The sequence below is a fragment of the Helianthus annuus genome, chromosome 10 (genome assembly GCF_002127325.2).
Source record: "Helianthus annuus cultivar XRQ/B chromosome 10, HanXRQr2.0-SUNRISE, whole genome shotgun sequence".
NCBI classification, from domain to species: Eukaryota; Viridiplantae; Streptophyta; class Magnoliopsida; order Asterales; family Asteraceae; genus Helianthus; species Helianthus annuus.
The window spans coordinates 54,778,686-54,795,577 of record NC_035442.2 but is presented as its reverse complement, the minus strand read 5'-3'; the positions used below and the strand labels follow the sequence as shown (position 1 = coordinate 54,795,577).

The 16,892-nt window shown below is 43.0% G+C and overlaps 1 protein-coding gene across 1 annotated transcript; it reads left to right on the top strand.

Annotated features, from left to right (window-relative positions):
• Positions 1 to 6,911: 6,911 nt before the first annotated feature.
• LOC118482627 lies at positions 6,912 to 16,178 on the top strand. The gene is made up of 7 exons (XM_035978193.1): positions 6,912 to 7,426; positions 8,408 to 9,221; positions 9,654 to 10,131; positions 10,198 to 10,379; positions 10,906 to 11,094; positions 15,929 to 15,955; positions 16,068 to 16,178. The coding sequence occupies exons 1-7, from the start codon at positions 6,912 to 6,914 to the stop codon at positions 16,176 to 16,178; spliced, it is 2,316 nt and encodes a 771-aa protein (XP_035834086.1).
• The last annotated feature ends 714 nt before the right edge of the window (positions 16,179 to 16,892 follow it).

Sequence of the window (16,892 nt, the reverse complement as noted above, 5' to 3'; positions counted from 1 at the left end):
ACGAGGTGCACACTTCGGACGTTTCTAGCACGGATGAGGACGACTTCCAGCCCTTCTCGCTACCTGACGAGGCTGATGAGCTCGCCGATGGCCCTCTTGTCGAGTACCTACCGCTTGGGGAGATTCCTGCTCCCATACCCTTAGCTGTTTACCCTGCCTACGATTTACTTCTTGACGCCGAGTCTGACGGCGACATTGATCTGTTTGACGCTGACCTCCTAGAGGACGATGAGGCTCAGGGCGAGGCCCTTCCTGCTGCTGATGATCTCTTGATGATCGCAGATGCTCCAGCTGCGGAGTCACCTGCACACTCACCTGCTACACACTCCTTTGAGTCTGTGGCATCCGCACCTTCCCACACTCTGAGCGCACAGCACTTTTCGCATGGTTCAGATCCTGACCAGGCATCCTCTGTTGCTCCTATTCCTAGTTTTGCGTTTGACCATGATGATGTGGACGATTCCGATCCTATCTTTCCCCCGGGATTCGACCCGGATCAGGATATAAAGTTTATACCTATGGATCAGCCTATGGAGGATCCAGTAGACCTAGCTGATCCAGTGGATCCCATCGACCCCGAGTATGACTTTGAGATGGCTTTTGATGATCCCGAGGCTGCCATGGCTCCTGAGCAGGCAGTTGCTTTAGACCCTGCGTTTGAGCATGACTCAGTTCATGCTGACGCACCTCTTATTGAGCCTGTGTTTCCTGACCCACCGGTTGATGATCACCCCGTGGATGTTCCGTTGTTGGAGGGCGATCATGTCATTGCTGCTGATCCTGTTGATCCCCCACCTATTGTTGATATACCTGTTGACCATCCTGTTGATCACTTTGCACCCGTTCACCCTTTTGTTGCTCCCCCACCTGATCCCATTCCACTAGAGCCCGAGCATGCACTGTTCGCGGCACACATGGATCCACCAGATGAGCACGCACAGCACGGGTGGATTCCTACTGATGAGGATGTTCCACCTATTCCCCTCCCATCACTGATGCACGACATGTTGATTTCTCTTTTTCAGTTCCTCAGTTTACACCTCCAGCGCGACCTGGAGAGGGTTCTTCGGCCCATCCCTTTGGGCATGTGCCAACGTCTGTTCCCTTCATGCCACAGTTTCCACCTGTTATACCCCCTGTTTTTCCATTTCGTATGGCTCCTTTTGATCCCACCAGTGAGCTGTTTCTCTGGTCATCACCGCCTGCCATGCCACCGACTGACCCCTACCATCCCTTCCATGTGGGGCACACTATCGAGGACGTGTTGATGTCTTTCGTTTTTCAGCATGAGTCACACACGCAGCGCATCCAGGAGCTTGAGAGAGCTCAGCTGCCACCATGTCCGTGTCATGGTCAGACACATTCTCCTTTGCAGCCTTCTCGACCTGTACCTCCAGATTATGTTGCACGCCTCTTTGCCCTAGAGCAGCAGGTTGCTTCTTTCATTCGTACTCAGAGAGCCATGGAGGAGGACTGGCTCCAGTTGCGCTGTTTGTTTTACACTCACTTTCCCCCTCCTCCACCGCCATCCATATAGAGCTCATCAGTACCGTTTGGGTAGACGTTGGTGAGAGGACCGCGATTGCTTTTGACTACACAGCATTTTTGGAGACTACATGATGATTCTGACTTTTGTTGACATGTATTTGATGTATTTGACACTGACTTGATATAGTTTTTGGACAGGGGTGATGTAGCCCCTAGTTGATTGATGATTGTATGACACAGTGATGTACTGATACACTTACTATGTGGTCTCAATGTATGGCAATCGCAGTATTCTCATCATATTTGATGCTTGGTTGATTATTTATATATTTGTGACATGGGATGTTGTGTGATTGATATTTGTGATATACTGATAACATGAGATGTTATGTACTATTACTATTATTATATACGTGCGTTTTATTATGGCCTGACCGACGTAAACACATCTTTAGAAGATGCCGCCGAGACGTCAAGAACCGCAAATGCCTACCAATCAGGCAGAACTCCAGCAGATCATTGCTGCTGCCATCGCACAATATGCTGCCTCTCAAGGAGGAATGAGTGGAAGCAACTCTGGCAACACTGGCAACAACAACAACCCACCTCATGGTAATACTAAGTCATTTAGACATACCATGACCTAATTGGATATCTATAGCAAAGATGCTAATGTCGTTCACATGTTATACTGTACGTGCAGGGTGCACCTACAAGCAGTTTCTAGACTGCAAGCCAGTCAACTTTGATGGCACAGGAGGTGCTGTCGCCTTTGTTCGTTGGGCTGAGAAAACTGAATCTGTTCTTCGCATGAGCAAATGTGCACTAGATCAGCAAGTCACCTATATCTCTGGGCTATTCTTGGATGGAGCCCTATCTTGGTGGAATTTGCAAGTACAGACACTTGGTGAAGCTGCTGCCTACGCGCTGACCTGGACCAAACTGAAGGAACTTATGCGCAAAAAGTACTGTTCCCGCGCTGAAATCCAAAGATTAGAGACAGAGTTCTGGCATTTAAAGATGGAAGGTCCAAAGATCGCAGAATACGTTCAGAGGTTCCACGACTTGTCGCATGTGGTACCCTATATGGTCACTCCTGAGTTCAAGAGAATTGAACGTTTCATTTAGGGATTAGCTCCTCAAATCATAAGCATGGTGACCTCCTCCAAGCCTGCGACTATTACTGAGGCGATTGATTTGAGCGTGGCTCTCACAGAGGAAGCTATTCGTCTGAACAAGTTTGATGAAGCTGAGCCAAAGAAGAAAGAGACTCATGTGGAGTCATCAGGAGGTAACAAGCGGAAGTTTTCGAACTTCAAGCAAGTCACTAGCGGTGTGGTTAAGAAAGGGGAATCAAGCACGCCAGCTCAGGTTGCAGCTGGTAGTGGGAAGAGAGGAAAAGGATACATGGGCACCCAGCCCAAGTGTAACACCTGCCAGCGCCACCATTCTGGCCGTTGTGGTTTGAAAGTTTGTGAAGCATGTGGAAAGACTGGCCATTTGAAGGATTCTTGTTGGGCCACTGTGGGCCAGAGAGGCCAGGGAGGTTTTGGAAACAGAAACACCAACCGGGGCGGAAATGGAAATCGCCCACAAGGGAATAATGGAGGTGATGGGAATCGAGTTGACAATGCAAATCAAGCGGGCGCTGTGAATCGTAATCAGAGGAATAACCAAGCTGGTGGAAATGGGCAAAGATCCGGATGCTTCAACTGTGGTGATCTTGGGCATTACAAGAGGAACTGCCCGGAATTAAATCAAGCTCGTGGTAGAGTATTTAACCTTGAAGCAAGGGAAGCGTGCCAGGATCCCAATGTTGTCACTGGTACGTTCCCTGTAAACCAACGCTATGCATCCGTTTTATTTGATACTGGCGCCGATTATAGCTTCGTGTCGTTAGAGTTTAAGAATATGCTTGGTTTAGCCGCTAGTAAGTTAGATGTTCCGTACTCGATCGAATTGGCTAATGAAAAGTTGGTAGAAGCCAATGAAGTTATCAGAGGTTGTGTGATCGAATTGGGAGAGCGTGAGTTTGCTCTGGATCTACTACCAGTCCAGTTGGGAAGCTTCGACGTGGTGGTAGGAATGGATTGGTTATCAGGCAACAAGGCTGATATAGTTTGTCACGAAAAGGTCGTTCGTATCCCAACCGAAGATGGTGAGACCATTGTGGTTCATGGAGAGAAGCGTGATACGCCGTTAAGGATTATCAGCTGCCTCAAAGCGCGAAAATGTTTACAGAAGGGATGTGCTGCCTTTCTGGCACACATTGTAGATAAGAAAGCTGAAGAACCGAAGATCGAAGACATCCCTGTCGTGAGGGAATATCCAGAAGTCTTCCCAGAGGACTTGCCTGGATTGCCGCCTCAAAGACAAGTGGAATTTCACATCGACTTAGTTCCAGGCGCCGCGCCTGTGGCTAAGGCACCCTATAGACTTGCTCCGTCTGAGATGCAGGAACTGTCGTTACAACTTCAAGAGTTGTTAGACAAGGGATTTATCCGACCAAGCTTCTCGCCTTGGGGAGCTCCGGTCTTATTTGTCAAGAAGAAGGACAGTAGTTTTCGTATGTGCATTGACTACCGGGAGTTGAACAAGCTGACGATCAAGAATAGATATCCTCTGCCAAGGATTGATGATCTATTCGACCTACTGCAAGGTTCAAGCTTTTATTCAAAGATCGATCTTCGATCTGGATACCATCAGTTAAGGATACAAGAGGAGAGTATCCCGAAGACAGCCTTCAGAACTCGATATGGACACTACGAGTTTCTAGTCATGCCGTTTGGGTTGACAAACGCACCGGCAGTGTTCATGGATTTGATGAATAGAGTTTGCAAGCCGTATTTGGATAAGTTCGTGATCGTGTTTATCGATGATATCTTGATTTATTCAAAGACGAAGGCTGAGCACGAACAGCATTTAAAAGCCATTTTGGATTTGATAAAGAAGGAACAGTTGTACGCCAAATTCTCTAAGTGTGAGTTTTGGCTACGTGAAGTCCAATTCCTTGGACACATGGTGAATGGAGATGGGATTCACGTGGATCCCACCAAGATCGAAGCGATTAAGAATTGGGAAACGCCAAAGACGCCAACCGAGATTCGACAATTCTTAGGTTTGGCTGGTTATTATCGGAGATTCATTGAGGATTTTTTCAAAAATCGCTCAACCATTGACGCTCCTCACGCAGAAAGATAAGAAGTTTGATTGGGGAATCAAACAGGAAGAAGCGTTCCAGATATTGAAGGATAAGCTCTGCAACGCGCCAATCTTAGCACTACCGGAAGGTACAGATGATTTTGTGGTATACTGTGATGCCTCACGTCAAGGATTAGGTTGTGTGTTGATGCAACGCCAAAAGGTTATTGCTTATGCGTCACGCCAGCTGAAGGTACATGAAAAGAACTATACCACTCACGATTTGGAGCTTGGCGCAGTGATTTTTGCTTTAAAGATCTGGAGACACTACCTTTATGGTACAAAGTGTACAATCTTCACAGATCACAAAAGCCTCCAGCACATATTCAACCAGAAGGAGTTGAATATGAGGCAAAGACGATGGGTAGAGTTGTTGAATGACTACGACTGCGAGATTAAGTATCACCCAGGGAAGGCGAATGTGGTCGCCGATGCCCTAAGTCGAAAGGAGAGGATCAAGCCCATAAGGGTTAGGGCTTTGGAGATGATTATTCAGACCAATCTTTCCTTGCGCATTCGTGCCGCGCAGTAAGAAGCTTTCAAGGAAGAAAACCTTGAAGAGGAATATCTCCGGGGGATGGAGAAGCTATTGGTACTAAACAGGGAAGGAACGTTATGTTTTGAGAAAAGGATTTGGGTTCCTTTGTTTGGAGGTTTAAGGAAAGTTATTTTCGATGAAGCTCACAAATCTCGATACTCTATCCACCCTGGAGCGGATAAGATGTACCAGGACCTCAAGGATTATTATTGGTGGCCTAGGATGAAAGGCGATGTGGCCGTTTATGTGAGCAAATGTTTAACAAGCGCCAAAGTTAAAGCGGAATACCAGAAGCCTTCAGGACTTCTGCAACAACCGGAAATTCCCAAGTGGAAGTGGGAACAAATCTCCATGGATTTTATTACGAAGTTGCCAAGAACGCCAAGAGGCCATGACACTATTTGGGTAATAGTGGATCGATTGACAAAGTCAGCGCACTTTTTACCTATCAGAGAGAAGGATAATACGAGCAAGTTGGCCGAAATTTACATGAAAGAAATTGTTACACGCCATGGAGTACCTCTCTCCATCATCTCTGATAGAGACGGAAGGTTCGTATCAAGGATTTGGCAATCCTTCCAAGAAGCTTTTGGCTCGCAATTGAATATGAGCACCGCGTTTCACCCGCAGACCGACGGGCAAAGCGAACGGACGATACAGACCTTGGAAGACATGCTGAGAGCATGTGTGATGGACTTGGGCGGTAGCTGGGATAAGCATTTGCATTTGGTTTGTTGATGCACAATGTCTAAAGCCTGCGTCTTTGTGATAGTATAGGGGGTAAAAGTGTAAAGCTATGACTTTAATGTTGTAGGTCCGCTTTTGTGGCATGTGTCCACAAAAGCGAACCAGCTTAGTAGTCTGGACCGCTATTGTGGACATGTCACATAAGCGGACCAGGATCCCTATATATACCCCCTTAGTAGTCTTCATTTGTAACGTCTTCGTGAACTCAACGTCGAACTGCTGTCCGTACGACAAGCGTTATCAAGTGAAGAAAAAGTATTTTAAGTGTGAATCTTCTGTTTCTACTCCATTCTGTTACGTTTTTCTTTGTATCATGCTGAAAATGTGTTTCCGTCACATTTTCAGTAAGCACTAGCTCTGATTGACTCACTCGAGAGGTCAAAACTGATCCTACTATTGGTATCAGAGCCAGTTGTGAGTTAGTTTGCTAGATACGAAGCGTTTTACACGGACTTTTGTAGATTTGGACTATTTGAACGGTGGAAATGGACTGAAACTTGGACAACAGGTGTAAAACATACTAATAACAAACACTTGAATGATTCGGATCAAAATACGGCCTAAAAGTGACCCAAAAACCCTCGTGAAGTTGGATCGCGCTTACGTCATCTCTGGTTCGCTCTTCTGGACCGCTCCAACGTACATTTTAAGCTTCCTCTGGTCCGCTCATTTGTCAGTTGTGGTTCGCTCATTTGTCAGTTGTGGTTCGCTCATTTGTCAGTTGTGGTTCGCTCGATAGTCAATTTTCTGGTCCGCTCCAGTGTCATTTGCGGTTCGCTCGATAGTCAGTTATCTGGTCCGCTTTTAGTGCAACATTCTGGTTCGCTCGAAGTGTTAATCTCTGGTTCGCTCTTAGGGAAATTTCTGGTCCGCTCTTAGTTACAGTTGTGGTTCACTCATTCAGACTGTTTGAAAAATTTTTCCGTTACGACTGAAAATGGAAAGCCAAGATTTTTACAACATGTTTGCGGGTAGTGGAGGAGTTACTCAGAGTCCTGCTAGCATCATTCAGAATGTGAATCTGGAAAACGAGCTTGGAACGATGAAGAAACCTCCTAAGTTGATGAGTTTGGATGAATATTCAGGATGGTCCGGGAGATTCAAGAACTGGGTGCAGGCAAACCATCTAGAGTGCTGGATAAAAATCGAAAGAAAGTATGTTCCTCCGGTAGATGGGTTGAATGTGTTGAAGACCATCGCAAGTCTTACAGAGGCGGAACAGGTCGAGTTCAAAGCGGAAAAGAAGATGGTTAGTATTCTGCAACAAGCGATAAAAAAGGATATTCTAGTTCTGCTACAGCATGATGATAGTGCACAGTCGATATGGCAAGCTTTGGAACAGAAATTCAAAGGCAGTGCGTCGATGATCAAGAGTAAGAAAGCATTGATAAAGAAAGAATTTGATATATTCACGGGAATTAAAGGTGAATCGACAAAGCAGCTTATCGAGAGGTATTGTCACTTGGTGGTAGAGATGAGAAGGCTGAATATCGAAAAGACGAATGAGGAGTGGATAGACAAATTGTGTGATGCACTTCCCTATGAGGAATGGGGAACGTACTTGATGATGTTGAAGAATAGTTCAGATTTCGTGAACTATAGTTTGAGCGTGTTTATAGAGAAAATTGAAGCTCATGAGTTGGAGTTGGTAAAACTCAAGAAGACGAATTCAGCGAACATGCCGCAGGATGTGTCTTTGTACTACAAGAACAGTCCGGCAGCTTCTAATGTTTAGAGTCCGAAGATTTAAACCGGGTTTAGTGCAGACAACACTTCATCTGCTGCTCCAAATGCCTATCAGTCGAGTCAGTCGACTCCATTTGCCAACTACGAGCCAAATGTTAAAGTCTCAGAACAGAATTCTCCTCAAAGTTCTACAGGATCAAATCAACAGACATTTGTGTCCGGTGTGCAGTGTAATATTGCGGTTAATATCAAGAATGGGAATGAAATCACCGACAATGCAGCCAAGCAGCACATTGCGTTACTGGCATCAGTTCTGGAAGCTTATGAAGGTTTGGTCGCAGGTAGGATCGGAAATCCAGATATGACTAAAGAGGATTACGATCAAATCGATCCGGAAGAACTGGAACTGATAGATATAAAGTGGTGCATGGCAAGTCTGGTTAGAAGAGCTCAACGCTTTATGGAGATCACGGGTAGAAGCAGCTTGTCAGGTCCTGATCAGAAATTAGGGTTCGATAAGTCAAAGGTGACTTGTTTTAAGTGCAAAGAACGAGGTCATTTCAAGCGCGAGTGTCCGAATCGTGAAGTGCAGAATCATCAGAACCCGTTCACGAATTATTATTACAGACAGGCTATATATCACCGCCCAAATCAACAATCTGCTGTTCAGAGACCTCAGATTGAGAACAAACCAGAGAAGGCACTTATCGTAAACCAAGATGATGAAAAAGTTGCGTCTGGGTTTAGTTGGGACAAGTATGTTCCAGGAAAGGATGATCGAGCAATGATGGCTGAGGTAGTTGAAATTACCGAGACAGTTGCAGAGTCAAAGATTAGCAATGAGGTGGTTACTGAGAATGTCGGTGAAGTAATTTCTGAGAATGCAGTTGAGTCTGATTCTGAGGTGGTTGAGGAAGCAGTTACTAAGATGGTTGATTCTGTTACTGAAATTGTGATTGAAGAGGTTATGGAAGTTGATGATCAGGTGGTTCCAGAGGTTGTCAAAGAGGTTTCGACAGATAGTTCTGCAAAAGCTGAGGCTTCTGTGTCTGAAATTCTCAACTTTCAATCACGGCAGGAGGAATTTGTTTATACAATGAAATCTATTTTGCCTCCTAATGTCTTTGATTCTTTTGCAGATTATTTTGAAGAGCCAAGAACTGGAACGTGTCCGAGATTTGAAGCTGAGAAAGAAGCAGTTGAGGAGGTGATCGACGTTTCCAAAGTGATGACTGAAGAAGCTCTAAAGGAGATTGCAGATAAAGCACTGATGAGCAAGTTAAAAGAGGTAGATTCAGACGTCCAGGAGTCAGTTGATAAAGTGTCAGGTCTAGGAAAGGAAACTGGAGTCATAGAGGTCAACGTGGTCAAGTCGTCTGAGTCGGAGTCAGATCTTGTTGGTAAAATTGTTTGTGAGAATGAGATTATAGTTGAAAAAGTTTCAATCCCCAATACACCGTGTTTAAGTTGTTCACAACCATGCACGGGGTGTCTTGAAAAAGACATCAAGTATCAGGAATTAAAACAACATGCAGATTTGGTGAAGTTTGACTTAGAGCAAGTAAAAGAGGCTTACGACACATTGTCTAGGTCGATAAAAATGATCCAAAAAGAGAGTCTTGAAAACGATAAAGCAACCAAGCTGGCACAAACAACTTTATTTGATAAACAGAGAGAAGTCAATTTTCATTTAGATACAATCGCTTCTTTGAAAAAAGAGCTTGAGTTGACTAAAATTGAAAATGATAGGATTGATCAGAAATTGATGAGTTATGTGGCATCATCGTATGTGTTAGAACAAATAGTGCCACAACAGCCACATGCTTCACCTGTCTACAACAGTGTTCCACCCCCAATGTGGAATCATTATACACAGAAATATCCAGATGGGGTGGAAGCTGCATTAAACGTCAAACTAAAAACACTTGAGAACGATTTACCTGATAACATTGATATCACTTTCACTGCGTCTGACACTGACAACGAATCCCAGGTAATCAAAAATGTTATTGATCAGGTGTTGGACGATGATAGTGAGAAATCTGAGAAGGCAAAATCAGTGGAGTCCGGTAGTGATTCTGAGGAGAATGGAAATTTTTTAGAACGTTATTTGACAAAAACGGATAAAAGTGCGGATGATGATTCAATTATGGTGGCTTACACTATGGTTGGATCTGACAAACTTTACTCCAACACCGAGTTTCCGCTTCAGAATGTTAAATTTGAGAATGTTCAGAAAGTGTTTAAGCTGATTGAGCTGAGCGTAAATGAGTTAAAGAAAAATGATTTCTTTTCAAAACTGAATAAGTCAGTTGGTTCGTCACGTCCTACTAGTCCAGAAAAGGTAGAGGGGGTGGGTAAAAACCAAAACAATAAAAATCAGTTAAGGAATAAAGGTCTTGGTTTTGAGAAGAAAATGACTAAGAAGGTGGTCAAGCCAAAAGAAAGGATGAATGATGTGTTTGTCGCTGGTCCTAGCACTGAAATTGAAAAGGATTATATCTTTAGTCAAAAGGCCGTGGACGACTTCAATGCAGCGCAAAAGCTAAAAGTGGAAACTGTCACAACCACTTTTGTAGAATATGATAAGCGTGTGTGTTATCACTGCAATGAAGTTGGCCATATGGCGAAGCAGTGTAAGAAAGTGATTGAAAAACTGGTTGTGGTCAAAAATGTTGAAAAATTGAAGGTTGAAAAACCAAAGGTTGAAAAACCTAAGGTTGAAAACAAAAATGTTTCAAAACAAATCATTCAAAAACCTCGACCAAAATCACCGGTCGTTGCAAGAGATAAACAAGTGTTGGTTTCGCCGATCCGAATTCTTAAACGGGGTGAAAAATTGAAGTCGGAGGATAAGCCAAAATCGACTTTTGAGATTGGCGAGTCTTCTAAATCTTCCAAGACTACGAAATTTTACCCTAAAGCAAAAACTTTTGAAAATCAGTCATGGGTCGCGAAATCTAAACCATCTGGTGAGATCAAAAAGATGGAAAGTGTGTTGAAAAATGAGTCACATTTTGTGAAAGATGATGTTGTGGTGTTTGAGTCTGAAATTGATCAGTTTTTGTCAGAATTTCCCAAACTTCATAACAAAGTGAAACAAGATAAAAAGGAAATTGAGTCAAATGTCACATTTAACTTTACAAAAACAAGTGAGAAATGCAATGTAGTTTTTGGTACAGTGTCAGAAGCTAAAAAGTCATGGGCATCATTGTTTAACTGATGCGTTTGTGTGCTGTTTGCAGGAGCTGCCCAAGTCTGTGCTATCCAGGTGGATAATGGACAGCGGAGCGTCGAGGCATATGACGGGATCCTTAGCTCTATTATATGATGTCAAATCAATTAATGGAAGCTACGTTGGATTTGCTGGTAACCAAGGTGGCAGGATTGTTGGTCAGGGAAAGCTCACAAACGGCATCATATCTTTTGACAAAGTGAATTATATTGTTGAATTGACGAACAATTTGTTAAGTATTTCACAAATTTGCGACAAAGATTTTAGCGTACATTTTACAAAAACAGAATGTTTGGTTTTAAAACCAGGGTTTAAAGTCCCTGATGAGTTAGTGTTGTTGCGTGCTCCTAGGGTTAATGATCTTTACATTTTAGACATGAGCACTGCAACACCAACAACTCCTCAAAAACAATGTTTTGTGTCAAAATCTAAAGCAACTGAGAAAGAGTCAATTATGTGGCACAGAAAAATGGGTCATATACACGTTCGTAAAATGAATTTTCTTGTGCACAATGATTTAGTAGAAGGTGTGAATGTTAAGAATTATCATTTACCTGACAATTGTGTTGCTTGTAAGAAAGGTAAACAGGTACGGAAGTCTCATCCGCTAAAGATGCTCAACAATATCCGGTTACCTCTCGAGAGATTGCATATGGATCTCTTTGGACCGGTTAACGTCAAAAGCATTAGTGGAGAGTCTTACTGTTTGGTGGTTACGGATGATTATACAAGGTTTTCATGGGTTGTTTGTTTGGAAAAGAAGGACGAAACATTCGATGCTTTGATGGTTTTATTCAAAAAGATGGAAACAGTGTACAAGCTGCCGATCAGAAGAATTCGGAGTGATAACGGAACAGAGTTCAAGAATAACAAAATGTACGAGTTCTGTAACGAGAAGGGGATACTACATGAATTCAGTGCGCTGTACACACCACAACAGAACGGAGTGGCTGAACGAAAGAATAGAACCCTGATCGAGACCGCACGTACTATGTTGGCTGATTCAAAGCTTTCGATTTTCTTCTGGAGTGAAGCAGTGTCAGCGGCTTGCTATACACTGAATAGAGTTTTGACAGTGAAGAAATATAAAAAGACTTGTTTCGAGCTGCTACATCGCTATAAGCCAAATATTGAGTTCCTAGAACCTTTTGGCTCTCCGTGTACTTTCATAGATGCTGATGGTAAATTCGGAGCAAAAGCGAATGAAGGATTTTTCGTAGGTTACGCCAGCCCATTAAAAAGGGTATTTGTACCGTGTCTGGGGAAAGTGATTCAGGTCCATCATGTGGATTGTCAAAAGCACACGCCGTCGCAACAACTTCCCGGACAAAGATTCCTTTTTGACTACGACAAACTCTGGGAATCGTTTCATCTGCCGTCCGAGCCGAGTGAGGAGGAACTTGCTCTCATGTACTTGTATCAGCAAAGTCAGTTGCAAGAGCCGGAATCTAGACCGCTAGATGTTCCTACGCCCACCGTGGGCACTCACGATGATGAAGCTGGACCAAGTGGAACAGTTCATATACCGCCAGAGGTACCAGAGGAACCAGCTCCGTCATTTGACGTTTCTGACGACTCAGAGGAGGAACCCGCTCCTACCTTTGACGAGGAACCAAATGAGACATCAGAGGAGGCTGTTGATCAAATCGTTGATCTCGACATTTCAAATCTGGAATCGGAAGTTGTAGTGCCTGATACTGTGATGCCACGGACACTGTCCTACCACCCTTCAGAACAAATTATCGGCGATTTACAGAGTGGTGTCAAAATGAGACATCAGATAGACCAAGCTTTTACATGTTTTTATTCAGATATTGCTGATATGCAGAAAGAAGTCTCATTCAAATGTTTTATTTCGCAGATAGAGCCCAGGACTTACAAAGAAGCATTGACCGAAGACAGTTGGGTGAATGCTATGCAGGAGGAACTGCAACAGTTTGAAAAATTGGGCGTCTGGAGACTGGTCGATCTGCCGAAGAATCAGAAGTTGATAAAGACAAAATGGGTGTTTAAATGTAAACGTGACGATAGAGGAGTCGTGGTGAGGAACAAAGCACGTCTAGTGGTTCAAGGCTTCAGCCAACAGGAGGGTATAGACTATGAAGAGGTTTACGCGCCGGTCGCAAGGCTTGAAGCTATTCGTATCTTTCTTGCCTTTGCATCCTGGAAAGATTTCAAAGTCTATCAACTCGATGTTAAATCCGCATTCCTGTATGGCAAGATTCGAGAAGAAGTTTATGTGGGGCAACCACCGGGGTTTGCAGATCCACTGAACAAAGACAAGGTATACTTACTGGATAAAGCATTATACGGTCTACACCAGGCCCCGAGAGCCTGGTACGAGACTCTCTCGAGCTACTTGCTGGACAACGGGTTCACAAGAGGAACAGTAGACAGCACCTTGTTCACAAAAGAAGAAGCAGGCCACTTGCTGATCGTGCAGATCTACGTTGATGACATCATTTTTGGTTCCACCAACGACGATTTGTGTAAAGAGTTTGAAAGAGTAATGAAGAAGAAATTCGAAATGAGTTCAATGGCGGAGATGAAGTTCTTCCTCGGGATGCAGGTAGAACAAATGTCCGACGAAATCTTCATTCACCAATCAAAATATGTAAAGGACGTGCTCGATAAGTTTGATATGGCAGATTGCAGTCCTGCATCAACCCCCCTCGCACAGAACCATGGTATTTGTCCGGATGAACATGGAGTGAAGATGGATGAAACGTTATACCGATCGATCATTGGGTCTTTAATGTATCTCACAGCTTCCCGTCCCGACATCATGTACCCGACATGTCTGTGTGCACGATATCAGTCGAATCCGAAGCAATCCCATCTGACGATCGTCAAACGCATCTTACGGTATTTGAAGGGTTGCCCAAGCATCGGCTTGTGGTACCCTCGTTCGGGTGATTTTACCTTATCCGGTTTCGCTGATTCAGATTTTGGTAGCTGTAAGCAGAATGCAAAGTCCACCACTGCTGGGTGCCAGTTCTTCGGAACTCGGCTTATTACCTGGCAGTGCAAGAAGCAAACTGCATTCGCGCTCTCCACGTGTGAGGCTGAGTACGTCTCAGCCTCTAGCTGTTGCTCGCAGATCCTCTGGATCCAACAGCAGATGCGCGACTTCAGTCTGCAATTCTTGGATACGCCGATATTTGTGGACAATGAAGCGGCCATAAATGTTACTAAAAATCCGGTTCATCATTCGAAAACAAAACACATTGAAATCCGTCACCATTTTATTCGAGATTGTCACGAAAAGAAATTAATACGGATTGAACATGTGGGCACCGATGATCAGAAAGCTGATTTTTACACAAAACCGTTTGATAAAAATAGATTTTATTATCTTTTAAGGTTAAATGCGTTAAAAAATCTGCAATCTGGGAGGGTTATCGAGTGTGAAGCCGAATTGGGCGGCGATCTGACTTGAACCGTATCGAGTTTGTCAACTTTTCTTTGTACAGTTGTATTTCCTGCTTTTCATTAAAAACAAAAACACAAAAATATGTTTTAGTTTTAGGGGGAGATATTCGCAGAAAAATACAAAAACATGATAAAATCATAAAAATCCAAAAACATTAAAAAATGCAAAAAGAGCTGTGTAGTATAGGGGAAATGATAGTACATCAGCTAGACGGGCACAGTACGCTAGAGATATGTAAAGTATTAAATGCATTTAAGCTGTCTCGCTAAAGATGTGTCGGTAGGTTCTTACAAAATTAGTTGATCAGTTTGGGATATAAACTAAATTTAACTTGCGTTTTCGTGGGGAACACCTCCAGGATATATAGGTAAACCCTGAAATCCTGTTTGAAAGATCCCGTATTCTGAGATACTAGGTCTTTATGCTCGGTGATATCTGGGGTATTATCCCGGGACTTCTGTTGTATGGAAATACTGACCTAGTCCCCGGATAATACTTTACGCAAAAAGCTTTTAAACATAAGCTTCACCCTCAGCATGCTGATGAAACAATAAAATTGATAGTCGCTGCTGTTGAAATGCAAAAGATCCTCTAAAGGGGACCCACCGAAAAGTCGAACCGTCATCTCTCTGCTGAACGGAAGTTCTGACCTGAGCTCTCACGGTTTCGCATCTACCCCCAACAGATATCAGCTGTGGTATATTCACCTGTAAGACTGAATATTGGGATCCGGATACGGGAGTATATACTGAGGTGGGAACACACGTTAACGTTTAAGTCTCTAAAACATTAAACACATATCCCGAACAGATTGAAAGTTTTGAGAGAATTTAAAATGGATCAATATATCGACAATCAACGCGAATTGCTTAAATGTTTAAAATGAAATAAGCTTAACGGTGCTTGTGTTCTGTCAGCAGCTGATATGATCCTTTAACACGCTCGAAAAAATATTGTGTGTATATATTTCAGTTTGTACAGCTTTAAACCCAAAAAGATTTTCTTTTCTCATTTTAGTTTCGACAACTGATACTGGGGATTGGAAGTTCAAAGCCCGTGTGCAGATCATGTTAGTGCCTGATGAGGGTTGGGTAAGCTGTGATTGCAAACAAAGATTTGGTATGATGTTTGAAAACTGATGTGCAAATGTTTGAAACGATGAAAAGTTCATTAATTTGAACTGTTTTTAAAACAAAATGACAGAGTACTTCATAAAACTGATCAACCAGGGCCATTAACTTGGACTTGGTAGGTCAAACAGCTGTCCAGGGTCATTAACTTGGACTTGGTCAACTGGGTGTCAACGTGTGAAATCGGAAAAGTTGGAAAAATGATTAAAAAATGAATTTCTTGAAAAATTAATGTTGGATCGCTTTTATGACAACTTTGGACCGCTTTTATGTCAAAGCATCATTGTGGGTCGCTCATATGGATGGTGTCGTATAAGCGGACCAGACCTCATATAAAAAGTACAGGGGTCCGCTTTTTCTGTCATTACCCAGACCGCTTATACGTCATCTTCTCCGGGCGATTCAAGCGATTCTCTGTGTTCTTCGTGATTTCTTGCTGATTGAACCTTGTTTTCACTTGATTTTGATAGATTTCTACTGATTACATCATGGGCAAGGTAAGTTCTCATTCCATTTGATCTCTGTTTAGAGTAAATCTACTTGTCGGTATGTTTAGGTTGAATAGATTATGTTTAACTGTCACATCTCTGATTGTGTTTGCTGATTCAGTGTCGTATGATGATATTGAGGGTGGTATTACATGATAATTGCAGTGATTTGAGTGTTAGACGTATGTTGTCGGTAGTGCATATTTTCAGTTCCAGATCTAGGGTGATTTAGTGTTGATGCACGGAATGTCTGTTGACTGCGTCTACATGAAGTCTGAAGTCAAGATTAGTTTATAGGGGTCAAAATGTAAATATTGTATAATATAGACTTAGGACCGCTTTTGTGTCATGGTTTTAGTCTTGGACCGCTTTTATGACACTAGCCTGGACCGCTTATGTGACAAAGGTGCTGGTTCGCTTTTATGACATGTCACATGAGCGACCCAAGATGTTTATATATAGGTTTGGGCGGTTCATCATTTAAAACAGTGAATGTATGTGCTAAGGTGCCGAAACTCTGCTGAAATTTTATCAGAAAGCAATACAAACACAAGGAATTAAAAGGATTAGCTGTTGTTACTTTACTTACGTTGATTCCGCCTTCGTATGTGAAGATGAACTACTTCGACTGACTTTTCAGGTCATAGAACGGTCCAACAAGTGGTATCAGAGCTCAGGACGAGGAGTTCATACTACGACAGCATAGATCTGCAGAAATCTCTCTTTTCTACTCACTTTCTCTCATACTTTTTCGGTTTTCAGTGGTTCCAACGGTTGAAATTGTCTGAATTTCGAGTATAACATGTAAAATACACTAATAACAAATCCTAGAAAGAATCAGGTTAAAATACGGATTAAAAGTGGTAAAAACAAGATAAAAACCTTGATCCGCGTTTTCGAACATCAGGAACCGCTCGAAATTTTGGACTGGAACCGCTCGAAATTT